Here is a 15921-nt window from a genome sequence, read left to right on the forward strand (position 1 = left end):
AATCTTAAGATTTTATGAAAATCAATTCTGAGAGAACTTGGTTTTTCTGAATTCCAACTTTTGAAATTGAAATTCTAACTTAGAAAATTTGAATTTGGAACTTGGGAAATACTTGAAATATCCTTTGAAATTCAATGTCTTTGGGAAAATCGATTTTGCTATAAAACTTAGGAGATTTTGAGAAAATGAACTTCTTTGAATTGAAATTTGAATTGGAATTGGCAAATGCATGAAATGAATGAATATGGATTTGAAGAATTGAGAAATACTTTTTTTATTTTTGAGAAATGCAGTGCATTTTGAAGTTAGCCTAAGAGTGTAGGCTGAATGTGGCTAATGTGAAGATCATAAATCTAAGTATCATTCGTATTCTGACTATGGCCATAAATACAAATTTTACCAAGTTTATAAACTTCATAGAAGCTGGTGCATGTGCCATTCGTGTAGACCATGGTGAATTTGTAAAAATATGCATGAATCATCATCCATCACACATTATAAAAAAATAAACTATATGCAATGCAACCTAAGCTAAGCAAGAAATGTAAATTCTTATTCCAAAGTTTAATTACAAGTTACATCACTATTGAAATTTAAATACATGAAAAATAAAGTCTTTAATGTACCTGCAAAACTAGAAAACTTGGTTAATGAAAATATGTTGGCTTTTCTAGATTTATCCAACAATATCAGGAAATTGCTGGATTTTGCTAGATATAAGCCTTTTTGCCATGATTCCTTTAAATCAAAATGATAAAGTATGAAATAAAATGGAATAAAATAGAATGAAATTTCGAAATTGGGGTCCAAATGACCAAAATACCCCTAATAACAAGACTATGGCCTTGAAATTAGGGTTTTTAGAAAGATATTTTGATAAAATGCAAGTTTTGAAATTTGAATGTAATAAACTAAGCTAAATATGATATGACATGCTTAAATATGAAATTTAGGGTTAGGGATTTCGAAATTTAGGTCAAATGACCAAATTGCCCCCGATAGCAAGACTATGGCCTTGAAATCAGAGTTTTTAGAAATAAATTTTGGTAAAAACTTAGGTTTTATGCACTAAATGAAATCAAATGAGCACAAAATTAAACCTAAAGCATCCTAACATGATTATGAATATGATTAAACCCTAAAAATATATGCTTATGCACGAAAATCCAATAATATCACAAAGACTGTGATTTTAGCAGTGTTTTTGGATCTTTCAGGAACCCGGTTTTGCAATTTGCTTAATTCAGCCATCAAATGGATTCCAAAATCCATAAAAATTGGTACCTGCACTTGTTATAACCCTAATGTCGAATTGGAATTATAAAAATAATTTTTTGACATTGCATTAATACGAAAATTGCATTAAACCCTAAAAATATGCTATTTTTGACCTAATTCACCAACCAGTTTCAATCCAAGACCTGAATCAGGGGTCAAATCTCCAGGGAAATTTATGAGATTTTACAGAGACAAACTAGAAAGAAAAACAGAGATTTCTCAATTTACAGATCGGAAAAATCATCTCCGGTTAGGGAGAAACCCTTCCGGCAATCTAAGCTAAAATATATCACTCTTAACAGGGATTAAAACAGCTATTCCAAATTGAAAATACAGACATAAATAGCAAACCTAAACAAAAATCTCTGAAATTTTAGTGGTGAACAGTAGACAGAAAAATAACAATACTCACTTTTTACAGATCTAAAATCGGATTTGTGGTTTGGGATTTATGACTAACACAAGTCTGATTAGGGTTTTGGTAAACCCTAATGAGTTTTAAATTTAAAAACAGATTCTCTGAAAGGGGAAAAATAGTAAACAGTGATAAAAAAATCCGAAAATTTCACAGAAGATAGATCTACTCAATGTGAATCCATAGCACTTTACAGATCTAAAATCGGATATAAGATGAGAGAAATATCATCACAGCAAGTTACCTTCTTGATTTTAACCACGATTTTAAAGCTTTAAAAACCCGATTTGATGTCTGATTTTTTTGACAGGGTTCCCGAGGTCCAAAACCTCTGATTTTTCTACAGTAACTCAATAACTCATGCATGCACCACATATAAAAAAATCAGAAATAAACAATGAGTGCTTCAATCCGAAATAACATCATCTTTACTGTTCTAAACCTAGAACACACAGAAATTTAAGAAACTTGAAAAACCATGCATTAACTAATGTAAATAAATAAAATAAACCATAAAACAGTAAATAAAAATTATTTTTATGTTGTAGAACGTAAAACAAACATGAATAAACCATGAAAATAAATTAAAAACAGGGAATCAATGGCTGGAATTTGATATCACCTCTAAAACATAGATTTAACCCATTAAAAAGGGTAAATCATATATTTTATTGGTTAATAATGCAAAGAATCATATTTAAATCAATTCTAATGGATTAAAATCTCTGTAAATCATCCAAAACAGGGTTAGATCACCTTCTTGGATTGTTCTTGCTGATTCTTGATGGTTCTTGAGGTTAAATCCATGGTTTAATCCATGAAGATGATGGTGTCAATGGCTAAATCATGCTTAAAACAATGAAAAACATTAAATAAAAACTAAAAATTAAAGAAAAACATTACCTTGAGGTTGCTGCAATGGAGGAAGGGCTGTAGAGGAGAGAGAAGCTCCAAGAACTCAATAGGAGAGAGATGGGAAAATCGACCCCCCTTATGCCTCTATTTATAATAAAAAAATTATGTTTAAAAATTGACAATTTTGAAAATTTTGGACTCTAAAGGGGGGGGTGATTTTTGGGTGGAGTTACCTATATGCCCTTAGTCTAAATTATCCTAAATAGTTCCTAATTAACCCCTAGCTAAACCTAAGAATCCCCCAAATGTGGTGCCACTTGGCATTCTCTCACATTGGGTTTTTAAAACACTTTTAAAAACCTTTAAAAACACTAGTTTTAAAAACTAACTTTCAAAAATGAGTTTTTCAAAATGGTTTTGACTCTTCTAAACCTCTAACACTAACCAAGACATCAACTAACCCTAGTCTAGCCCTGACTTACTCGAATATGGTGCCACCCCGAGTGGGCCCTACTTGAGTTTTTCAAAAAGCGATTTTAAAACTTGAAATTGAAGGAGTTTTCAAAAGGATTTTCAAAAGTAATCTTAAAATTAGGATTTTTGAAATGGCATAGGGTTCTAACTGAGTTAGAATTCCTCTGGATATGGTGCCAACTGAGTGGGCCCACATCGAATTTTGAACATTTTTGAAATAAACACTGAAAATGGCTTTGAAAAGGGGTTAAAATCAGTATTTGAAATTCAAGATCTTTGAAAATAGGGTCTCAAGCGAACTGGAACTCCGGGTTAGAGTCCTGAACTCTTAGGACTCTGAGATTTTAGATTTTAAAAGCCAAATGAAAGAATTTTCAAAAGATTTTATCAAGAAATGATGAAATAAGTCAGAAAACACAGTCAGGGTTAGACTCCCAACTCGACCGAACTCTAAAATAGAGTCCTGAACTAACTGGACTCTGTGAAATGACCTAAATTTCGAAAACAAACGAAAAAGATTGAGAATGGAAGTAATACAGACTTAAAAACCAGACTTCTGACCGGATTAGGACTCTGAGACAGAGTCCTGATCGGACTGAAACTTTCAAAAATTTGAGAAATTTGATGAATGGAGGCATTCAGAAGCGACACCATCTAAATGGGTCTCATCTGTGAATTGAAATCGATTAAAGTTTGAATTTGAAAGGAATCCAGATTGTTTTCTTGAGAAAATATTTCGAAATACAAAGTCCTGGGGTTGGAAAATGACAGAGTATTGAATAAAAACCCAGGTTTTGAAATTGATTTTGAAATAAAGCTTTAAAATTCAAATCTTGATTGAATGTTTTGAAATAGGAGTGCTGGATCTCGAAAATGAGATGCAATGTCATACAATGCTATGCAGAATACGTGCATTGACATGCAATGATCTGTGATGACTTATGAAATGGACAAACACTGGATGAAGGTAAAAATTTGGTGTGTTTACAATCCACCCAACCTTAATCCTATGATTTACATCTCCATCAATTTCTCCATTCTTTTGAATGATAGATCCCAAATATTTGAAACAATTATCCACCGTTATTTCTTGCTCACCAAGCTTCACTACACTCTCATCACTACTTTGTTGCTTACTAAACCGACATTCCATATATTTTGTCTTACTCTTACTCAACGTAAAAGCTCTTGCTTTCAAAGTCTGTCTCCATAATTCTAACTTAAGAGTGGAGAATGGCTCATGCGAAGATAATGTCATGGCTTATCAATAGCGTTGCCATTAAAAAGTGCTCAAGTCTTGCCAAGTTTGATCATGCCGATAAGGCATGGGAATACCTTAAAAATATGTATTCCCTTAAAGATATTGCACATGTGTGCAATCTTCAAGAAAGAGTTTGAATAATGACTCAAGGAGACAAAATGATTCGTGAATATTACAATGGGTTGTCCGAACTTTGGGAAGAACTTTCCCTTTTGGAACCAAAGTGGCATTGTGTCGAAGACATCGAGCTTCGCCAAAAGCAACTCGATGTTGAACATTTCTACCAGTTTATAACTGGATTAAGGCTGGAATTTGAAACCACCAAATCGGCCCTCCTTCACCGGGGAAAAATTCCCTCTACTGTTAAAACTATTGAAGAATTAACAATGGAGGAAAATCGTCTCCGGAAAAGTTCTTCTAAAGCTGATGATGATTCTGTCTTAGTTGTATCTAGGCCTGAGAATCATACTCATACCTACAGGCCACCTCATTTTGGGAGGCAAAAAGGCGAGTTTGACAAAAGAAAAGTGATTTGTCGTCACTGTCATGAACCGTGGCACTATAAGCCTTAATGTCCAAAATTAAAGAAAAGAAATGAATAGAAGGTTGCATCGGTTGAAGAATCGAAAGATCAAGATGCACCTGTTTCTATGGCTCAACTTATGGAGATTATTTAGCCTCTTCTTCCGCTGAAGCCTCAACTGGAGTGGCAGTTGCATCTGTATCCGGTCCAGGTAACTTTTCTTGGCTTTTAGATTCTGGTGCATGATTTCATATGACCCCACATTATAAATGTTTATCCGAATGTCTTAAAAATAACTCAAATATTTCAAAAGTCTTTACAGCAGATGGAACATCTCTTGAAATAAAGAGAATTGGGTGTTTTGAAAAAACCAAAACTTTTTGTGTTCCAGAAGTTAGATATATCCCAAAACTTAATTTAAATCTCTTATTTGTTTCCCAAATTTCTGATTATGAATGTAATATATCATTCTCTTCTAATGGTTGTTGGATACAGGATCGCTAGTCAGGGAAGCTGATTGGGGAAGGCCATAGAGAATGAGGACTATATTACATAGACTTTTTGGAACTACCCAAGAATGTATTTTGTTTAAATGTTCAGAAATTGAAAACAGACTTATGGCACAAAAGACTTGGCCATCCTCATATGTCTAAAATCCAATATTTTCCAAGTTTGAGAAAGTTTTGTAAATCTAAAAATTTTGTTTGTAAAGACTGTATTCTTGGAAAAATGAAAAGATTACCGTTCTCCAGTAGAACGTTTGTCTCTACAAAACCTCTTGAGTTAATACATTTAGATGTTTGGGGACCCGCACTAGTTGTTTCTAAAGGTGGTTTTGCATATTATGTCATTTTTGTAGATGATTTTACTAGACATACTTGGATTTATTTTCTTAAACATAAATCTGAAGTTTTTACTCACTTTCAAGTGTTTCATAAAATGGTCACAAACAAATTTCAAAGTAATGTCTCTATTTTTTGCACTGATTCAGGGAGAAAATTTATGTCTGGAGAGTTTAAAAACTATCTTAATTCATATGACATTATTCATCAACGATCTTGCCCAAATACCCCACAACAGAATAGTCTTGCAGAACGTAAACATTGTCACATTATGGAGACTACTCAAACTTTGTTAATAGTAAGTCAAGTGCCAAAAGGGTTTTGGGCTGAAGCAACCTTAACTACTACTTATCTCATAAATAGAATGTCATCTTTTTCTTTAGAAAACATATCTCCGATTGAAAAACTTTATACTTTAGCTCCAAACTACTCCAGACTAAGAGTGTTTGGTTGCAAATGTTTTGTATTTACCGACAAGAACGATAAATTCTCTCCCCGTGCAATCCCATGTGCTTTTTTAGGATATGCTGAAAACCAAAAAGGGTACATATGTTACAATATTCAAAATAATAAGTTGTATGTGTCAAGGAATGTGACCTTCCTTGAAAAAGATTTTTTTTTAAAGCGAAAATTCCAAGGATATTACTGAATATTCCTTTTTAATTTATTTAACTTCCCAATCCAATGAAGAGGATTTTGAATGTAACTTTGACAATGATCAAAGTCCTACTAGCTATGAACATGGTAATGAAGATCAAACTAGTAGGGATGTTAGTTTACAGTATTCAAGACGAAGAACTGGAGAGCAACGCCCCCCATGTGCATTAGAAAGATTTTCTGAAGCTCCTCCTCGTAGGACTTTTAGAATCTCTAGACTCCCCGGGAAATTTGTTTCTTATGAATCTTTTTCACCCTCATATAGGGCAGCTCTTGCCTTAATTCAATCCTATGTCGAATCTTCCTCATATTTTGAAGCAAAAAATCATGAAGAATGGATTGAAGCTATGAAATTAGAGCTGGATGCATTAGAAAAAGCCAACACTTGGTCCATCCAAGACCTACCTCTTGGAAAGAAACCTATAGGTTGTCGATGGGTCTATAAAGTGAAAATCAAAAGTGATGGGACCCTAGAAAGGTATAAGACACGTCTTGTAGCCAAAGGCTATGCTCAAGAGTATGACATTGACTACGAATAAACTTTTTCCCCTGTGGCTCGAATGACCACAGTTCGAACTTTAATTGCTTTAGCTTCTATAAAGAAATGATCTATATTTCAAATGGACGTCAAAAATGCCTTCTTAAATGAGAGTCTTGTTGAAGAAGTATACATGGAAGCTCCACCTGGTATTAGTCTTCCTAATGGTAAAATTCTTCGTCTTGAGAAAGCGCTTTATGGTCTTAAACAGACACCAAAAGCCTGGTGTGACAAGTTTAGTCATATTATGACTGATATTGGTTTTCGTTCTTGTTTGACTGACATTGCCTTGTTTATTAAGCAATCTGATGCAAGTATCAGCATTCTTCTTCTTTATGTGGATGATATGATCATCACTGGAGGTGACAAACAGGGAGTTGCTAATATCAAAATTCTTCTTAAAACTCATTTTGAGATGTCTGACCTATGACTACTACGATATTTCCTAGGAATAGAAGTTGCTTATTCTCCTAGAGGGTATTTGATATCTCAATCTAAATTTGCTTCTGACATTGTTTGCAGGTCTGGTATTACTGATGAAAAGAAAGTAGATACTCCAGAAGTAGTTAATGTCAAGATGAAAATTGATGATGGAGAACGCCTTGAAGATACTACTCCATTCAGACAACTTGTTGGAGCTCTTTCCTACCTTTCTATCACTCGGCCAGATATCACACATGTGGTCCACACAACTAGTCAATTTCAACATGCTCCCACCTTTGTTTATATGGGAGTAGTCTTACACATTATTAGATATTTTAAAGAGTTCTCTTTCACGTGGACTCTTCTTGTCTGCATCATCATCTTTATATTTAATTGCTTATATTGATGCTGACTAAGGAGGTGATCCTAATAATAAGCACTCAACCACTGGTTTTTGTGTGTTCTTAGGCGAATATCTTATATCGTGGAGGTGCAAGAAGCAGCAAAAGGTTTCTCTCTCCTTCACTAAAGCCAAATATAGAGCTATGGCGACTACCACAATAGAAGTTGTTTGGCTCAGACGTCTGTGAGCTGACATGGGAGTTGAAACAACACAAGCCTCACGCATGTGCTGTGACAACAAGGGTGCAATCTACATCGTAAGCAACCGAATTTTTCATGAACGCACCAAACACATAGAGATGAATTGTCACTATGTTCGAGAGGAGTACCTACACGGCAACATTGATCTGCCATATGTTACATCAGAGTACCAATTAACAGATTTCTTCACCAAACCTCTTGCGCAAAAGAACGGATTCAAATCCAACACGTTCTTAATAAAGACTAATGCCCTACCCAATAACAATGCAGTTCTGAATTTTTTTGCAAAGATATTATATATACGGGGTTTGCAATGAACCGAGCCTGTCGACCCTTATCGGGCTCAACAGGTCGTTCAAGCTCGGCTTGATAGCTCGTCCGAGCTTCATACACCAGTTCAAGCTCGGCTCATTTACGAAGCGGACTAGCCCGAGCAGAGCTTTAACCAAGCCGAGCCCAAGCCAGCTCAGTTTGGTGTGCATCCCTATTGGTGAGTGATGTTAAGATCTATTGTCTTTGTAAGTACCTCAGGTCTCGAATCCAATATGATATTCACCCTGTAATTTTTTTCTTGTACTGGTAGAGTTTTGCTTGTCATGTATTATTCTTTCCTAGTTTTCATGATTTTGTTGGCTTCATGTTACTGTCTATTCCTGCATCAATTTGTAGATGAAATGCTTGTGATGCCATACATGGATCAGTTAATCCCCTGTGAACTAATTTGAGGCCAGTTTTGTTCAGCTGTATTAATTGCCATGTAGTCATTTCTACAGGAGCATTTCTTCAGCATCTTCATACAGCAAGTTGCACACGGGTAGTTCCTTGTCTACTAGATAGGGGCTAAACTCTGACTAGGAATTATTTGGAAAAAAAAAACTGACCAGAAAACTGCTTGCCTTCCAATTGAAATTGAGACAGCATTAACCTGTCAAATTTCAGACGACCTTCATATGTTTATTGACCTTTTGGGCTCATATTGGGCTGAATGATTGGTATGATAAATAGACGTACAATGTGCTTATGATTTCATGACAAATATGTATCTCATTAAGTGATACAGAAGCAACAAATTACTGTTTGCCTGTCGAAGCAAGAAGAATAAGGTTGATCCTTTCCATTTTTGCTTTTTCCCTCAAATTTGTCACAGTTTCACAAGACTTGGGGACAACTCATGAAGACTGGTTACCAAAACTCTCGTTTCGCACATCAGGTATATCAGCTTTGATATTCAGTTTTTTTTTTCTTATTTGACTAGTTGGTTGCATGCTTTGCACTCATCTTTCCCATAATCGTTGTTCACCTGCCATTTTTATAATATTTACATTTACACCGCCACTGCCACCGTAATCGTGTGTGTTTTGATAATCATGGCATCATACCTGCAGTCCCAACATCACCACTATCATCTAGCATCATAATCATTATGACATTCCACCCACAGCACTTCCATTCTCATCAGCATTTGGTTCCTTGTGCCATTCGTTCTACTCCCATAATCACCATCATCAACAGTCTGCTGCAGCTATCTGTCAACATCTTGACATTTTAACACTAGAATCCAAACGAGACATGAAGATTACCTGTCATTATTTATAGTATTTTGCTTGTGAATGTCAACTTTTACTTCTAGGCTGTAAGAAGATTCCTGTTGTTAATCAGAGACATCTCACAGCCCCTCATTTCTCGAGTACATAGCAATTCTAGCCATCAAGTTTGACAGACAGATTTTTGACATGACGTGTATAAATGCTACATGACATCTATCATATCTCATAGTTTCACTTTTGCATGCTCGTATGTTCTCATAACTACAACCTTTTCTCCAGGTGCTGATGCCTTTTTGTGTTGATTATGCAGGTTGAGAGGTTTGCTTGTTTGTACACTAGCCAGGTTACCAACCTAGGATTATATTCTCCTGACAAATATTACAGGCCTAGCGAAGATTTCATGCCACATGAATTTGATATTCTTGGATTAGAAGGTACATCAGCTCACATGTAACCCACTTCAAAGGTGTGCGAGGTCTCATCCAAGAAAGGATCATGATGGGTTAGAAGTTAACTTGTGTTCATTTTGAAACTGCCAAATATTGGCTACAGTTTCTTGCTGACTTACAGCCATGCCTGCTGTGTCTTCTTGTAATAACCATTCTGCTATTTTCTCGTTTCATTTGACTTGTCAGTTTAGGAGGCTCTTAGATTGCCTATGTTTCATATGCAGACATCATGGTTGCAAAACCTCGCCTTTAAAAAGAGCTTTCCGCATTTTGCTTGAAAGAGTTTGCCTTGTAGTAACTCTCTCTCTCTCTCATTTACTTCATTTTTACGAAATGCAAAGAAGCTATCGCTACTTCATCGTCTAGTAAAAAAAAAAGAGAACTCTTGAAAGAAATAGCCCCAGCCAAAGTTTTCTATCATGATCGAGGTTTGTTCTCCATAATTCCCTTCCATTTTCTGTTAATTTCTAAATAATCCTTGATTTCTGGTAGATTGCAGTGAAAATTTTGGTTTCTTTCAGTCCAGCCATTCAGCTTGGCTTTTTGCCAGCTGGTATTGGCCATTATCTCTGTCTCCACACCACCACAAACATGCGGCCCTCCTTTCACTGTGCATTAGGGGGGGCGGTTGAAGGTCTGCATTAACTCGTCAAGTGACCCTGATGATGGTTGTCGATTATGAGATGCCTGATCTCACATTATTTCTTGCACATGTTTGGGGTTTATTGAATTGAGACCATCCGCATTGTTTCAAACGACCATTATGAGCTCTCTGCAGCTTCTAATTTCAAGCCCCCAGATGTAGTTGTCAAGCAATCTAGCTTCCCCTTTTATTTGCAAACATTTTGAGGTAAATCATCCATGATTGATGTTGAATTCGGATTTCCCTGCACGTGTTTATTAGGTTAAGCGGGATGGCATCTTCTGCATATTTTGGTTAGTTAACTATCCTCATTTTTGGGCATCTCCTGGCAGGAGATGAGCGTCTTGAACGCGATGTGGATATATGAGATCACAGAAGTAAAATGGTCGTTGATTAATGTTTATGTAATTTCTTTCAGTTGTAATATTGTAATTCTTTTCTTCTTTTTTATTATTATAGATTCTTAAATATTTGAGTTTTCAAATTGTGTATCTATTAAAAATTGTCACCCGAGTTGATTCTCCAAGTCATGAGTTGGTTTCGAAATGGTTTTTGTCCGAGGCATGTTCCATGATTGGTACTCGGGCTGTTTTGTGTGGCCCGAGTACTTTGTAAAGTGCTGGGGCCCAATCACTGGATCTGCTCCGTTTTTGTTGGGGGTATTGGGTTAGCCAACTATGGTTTAGATGGATCAGGTCAGAAATCAATACATTGGGAATGTGCCCTCCTTTATTGACAGCACGGAGCACACGTTCCTGAGAATTCTATGGCTTGGTAATCACCACTTGATCGTGCTCTAGTCAATCACTTGATCCAGTATCATAGAAGTCATTTGAAATCACACACACAAAAGATAACATGGAGCTTCTTTCATTAACTTTTTTTTACTTTTTGAAAAATTAATCTTTTGGACACGACGCATACTCTCAAATATAGCTCACCTGATTGCTTTTACTTCATGTTGTGAATGCATTTACTTCACTCAGCAATAAATCATAATATTTAAAGCATTATTCTGAAAACAAAATATGCTAAATGCTTATTTCTACAAATAAGCAATTTTATAACAGCCTTTTAAGAAAAAAAAGAACTTAGAAGCTTATTCAGCAATTTTTTATAACTTTGTACCTGAAACAGAAAATATAAACAATACAAGGCACTATTTTGTAAATAATGACAATTGAAACCCTTTTTTGGAAAATTTTAAAATATGGACTGTTTTTTCTGCAAATACTGATATATCAGAAAATATACATGTTTCAACCACTTTTGGTATTTAAACAAAAAATTATCCAAGTTTCTGTAAAATTAGAAACTCTGAGTGAAATCAAACCTCTCTTTAGAATTTCTCATAAGTCAAGCCGTTAAAAACATAATCTTTTTATTAACCATTGTATAAAACAAAAGAAGAACCCACAATTTTAGGGAAGCAGATCAGGGTCATGCTGAAAATGAGCGTTTTTGCTCATGCTGACATCGTGGCCATCCGATTTGCATTTTAAGAAGCTCAAAAGTCAACGTGGCATTCATCCAAAATGCAAACAGACGGCCACGATGTCCTCATGAGCAAAAACGCTCATTTTCAGCATGACCTGATCTGCTTCCCAATTTTAGGGTTTCATCCAAAACGAAAAAGGGAAAATGAGGGAGGTCGGCGCCAAAGAGGGAAACCGACCTCTATCCCGGAGGTGGTCAGCCGATCATGGCCGGAGATGGTACCCGACGACGAGGTGCCCTCTGCGTGTGATGCCGCACCTCACAAGACCCCTGCCGGTGATGCAGCACTTAAGGGGTTTCGCTGGAACGTACCGACCCTCCCTGGCATCACATAAATGAAGATGCAGCCCACCGACCACCACACCATGATCGGCGAAGCTGCAGTAAAAAAAAAAAAACAACCAGTCGTCCTGTGCAAAAGAAACCGACGATACACCTGAGGGGTCGCCGAAAACGGGAACGACAACCACCCAAAAAAATAATAATAATAATTGTGTTCCCCAGTCGATGAAACCATAAGCCCTCTCACCTCTCTATCTTTTTTATTTATTTATCAGATGATTATAACTATATTTTTGAAAGCTCTAATCTGAGGTCCAGGTTATGACTCTTAAAACTCTAATAAAAAAAAGAAGGGATTTGAAAACCCTAAGCCAACATCTGGCAAAACTAGGAGTACCTCGCCGGGCAGTGGATCGCCCCGGCTACCACATCGCCGCCCTCTGCCTCCTTTGTTCTTGGCAGCAAGGTTCGCCGCATACCGGCGACCTCCTGACAAGCTGGGGGGTTTGTCTTTCTCCTCTGATTCGGGTGTCAGAGGTCGCTGGAATCCGGTGACCTCATGACGAAAGGCGGTTTTACCTCCTCCCTCTCTGCCACTGACGCCCCAATTGTTGAAGTCTAGCAGAGATCTACTCCCCTTCAAACAACATCTCCGGCCAAAACATTTTTTTTATTATTATCTGCCTCCAGGCGTCTTACCCAGACAGCACCGCGTACCGATGGGTGCTGTGGGTTTTCCGGCGAGGTGTACCCAGTGGATTCCAGAATTGAAAAAAAAAATCAGTAAGAAGAGATTTCCTGAATAAGAGGAGGGATACCCGACCATTTCGTTTCCCGGATTCGCCGGATTTCGTTAATATACTTCTGTTACATTTTTTATTTTATCGTATTTTCTCTTTTTTGGTGGTCGAATTTCTGGCGACTGCCTCAAACAGAAAAAAAATAGGATACTAACCTTTCTGTTAGCTTTTTCCTATTTGTTTTCTGGTGATGATCGTGTCCTCTTAATCGGCGGCCTCAAGCGACGATCTGCAACTTTGATAGGTGATCTGCGACTTCGATCAGCAAGTTGGGGCTTCAACCGGAGACCTCTATGCACACTAGCAGTAGATCGAATAGCAGAGTGAGAGAGAGAAGGCTTGCAGAAACCTTATTCTACTTTGGTAGAACCCTGAGATAAAAATAGTTTCACCTGGTTTTGCCTGGTTCTCAGAAAAACCGACTTACTAACCGCAAAGGCACTGATGGGGCTTATTCCAAAAATGAGATTAGATGTTGAAAAAATGTAGTTTGGATAGAGGTAACACAATGATTATCTCATCTATGCAGTTGTGATGAGTGGGCCTTACTCACCTCATGGGCCCAACAGAGAAGGCACATGGAATGTGAGCCAACAGTTTTCTCCTGTTGACGACCGTGTATCCCTCTCATCTCTCTTCTTTTGTTCTCTCGGTGAATTCTCATCACCCTCTTCCTTCTCTAATAAAATTTCACTTCTCATTCACAAATAATAATAATAATAATAAAGCCGAATATGAATAATAGGTGTTCGGCTCGGCTGACATAAGCTGATTAAGTAGCAATATACATATATTTTACATCATGTAACATAGTTTAGAACAAATGTTTGAAGTATTTGGTTTGCAAACAATAGGTTTAAAGATAAAATCTTATTGCTTTCAGCGTTGAAATATGTTTTTTTAACAGGCAAGCTGTGGTTTGGCAGATCCCTACAGGTTCAGTAGATAAATACAGGAATTACAAAGAGAAACAAGATTTTAAAAATGGGGGAGCCAGTCGGAGGGGGTGGTCCTTACAAGATTTCCTCATCCCCACCCTCGCCATCCTGGCTAACGACTTGGCCAAACGATGTTTTTTGTTTTTTTTTAATCCTATTACTTTCAGCTCTGAAATAGCAACAAGTACCGAAATCTGAACACATACCTGGTGGCCCACGATATGTATTATCTGATCGGATTGGAATGCACCCAAAGGATACCCGAGACATTGAAAGCCCAGGCCTTTTTGGGGAGTTTCACCCCTTATTTCTTAGGACCTTCTCATAACGAGAGAACAGTTAGAAATTCTATCATAAATTGAAGACATTTAGAAGAGTAGTAAGTTTTCTCAGGTTAATACGCCTCTTAGACGTTAGGATAAAAAAAATAAAAAATGACTATTGTACGACTAATCCAACCTGATTTCTTAAAAATCTTATAATTTTTTATTTTTTTTGTTTAAAATCATACATATTCAACATCGTTAGGACTCTTTTACTCTTTGCAAATGTGGATTGAGGTCTTATTGTAATAAAATTATATTGCTGCTAGATAAAATTATAAGTTTTTTTTATGCGAAACTCATGAACTCACATAAATTTATTTAAACTCAAGAACTCACATAAATTTATTTATGAATTTTTGGTAAAACTGAAACCATCAAAATCATAAATATCTTATGCTTCCGCTTATATGTCAAGATTTTACATAAATATATTTGTGGTAATCCTTTTGGTTCATGATTTTTTTTTCACAAATAAATTAATTATTTGTGATTTTAGTTTTTGTAAAATAATTAGATTTTTGAGAATTAGTAGGATTTTCACAAATATATTTATGCAAATTTGTGAATTATATGTGAACTTGAATAGTGTTTGATTCAACTCTTAAACAAAAGAGAATACTGTGCTTATCGGAAAAATGTGTCATCAATGGTTCAACAGTGATAATGTGCCTTTTATGAATAGTTGTCGAAAGGAAAACATGTTGGGGATCACTAGTTGGGGATAAAAGATAAAAAAAAACCTTAGATTATTTGAAAATAATTATGTTGGGGACCTAAGCATGATTCGAGAAAATATTTTATAAAAAATAAAAAATATCATATATTTATCATAAATATGCAAATATTTAAGTATGATGTTTGTGATATAAGGCAATTCATAAATTATTTTATGCGAGATCATACAATATATGTGAATAACTAAGATATTTATGAATTTAGTGGTATGTGGTAAGTAAAGTTTGATAGATAAATTTATGTGATTTTTTAAAGTATATGTGAAAAAGTAGGATATTTGCGAATTTAGTAGTAAGTTTCACAGATAAATTTATATGAATTTCAGAAGTATATGAGAAAAAATAAGATATTTGTGAATTTAGTGGTAAGTGGAGTTTTGTACGTAAATTTATGAGGTTTCGTGAAAGATATGCGGAAGTGTAGGATATTTGCGATTTTGGTGATTTCAGTTTCACTGAAAAGTCGTAAATAAATTTATGTGATATTATGAGTTTTGCATAAAAAAAAACTTGCTATTTTGGATTTAAGTGAGTTTGTAGTTTCGAAGGATAAAAGGGTTTTAATGATGTTGGATATTTGTGATTTTAGACATTGGAAAAATATAAGAAATTATATGGGTTTTAGGGAATTGGATCAAATTATCCATACAATATAGTTATTTAAAAAAAAAGTCTTGCTAATTAATTGAAGTAAATACTCTTTTCTCTTTCACTTGGCATTAAATGCATTGTTGATGCATGATGGGCAAGCAACGACCTGCCTTACAGGCATTCACCTTGCATTTCTGGTGTTCATCTGGAGAAATGTTTGAGCCATGCAGCTCCCCTGCATTAAA

General features: G+C 35.8%; 1 protein-coding gene across 1 annotated transcript in view; it reads left to right on the forward strand.

Moving 5' to 3' along the window:
* The window catches only part of LOC149847617 (HAD-superfamily hydrolase, subfamily IG, 5'-nucleotidase), a 161339-nt gene extending 151289 nt beyond the window's left edge, over nucleotides 1-10050 (forward strand). Inside the window, exons 16-17 of the mRNA XM_090002159.1 lie at nucleotides 9017-9079; nucleotides 9727-10050. Of these exons, the coding sequence (XP_089858285.1) occupies nucleotides 9017-9079; nucleotides 9727-9870 (207 nt within the window). The 3' untranslated portion in view covers nucleotides 9871-10050. The remainder of the gene's footprint in view (nucleotides 1-9016; nucleotides 9080-9726) is intronic.
* The last annotated feature ends 5871 nt before the right edge of the window (nucleotides 10051-15921 follow it).

This window comes from Nuphar pumila, chromosome 1 (assembly GCF_984573655.1).
Source record: "Nuphar pumila chromosome 1, dmNupPumi1.hap1.1, whole genome shotgun sequence".
Taxonomy (NCBI): domain Eukaryota; kingdom Viridiplantae; phylum Streptophyta; class Magnoliopsida; order Nymphaeales; family Nymphaeaceae; genus Nuphar; species Nuphar pumila.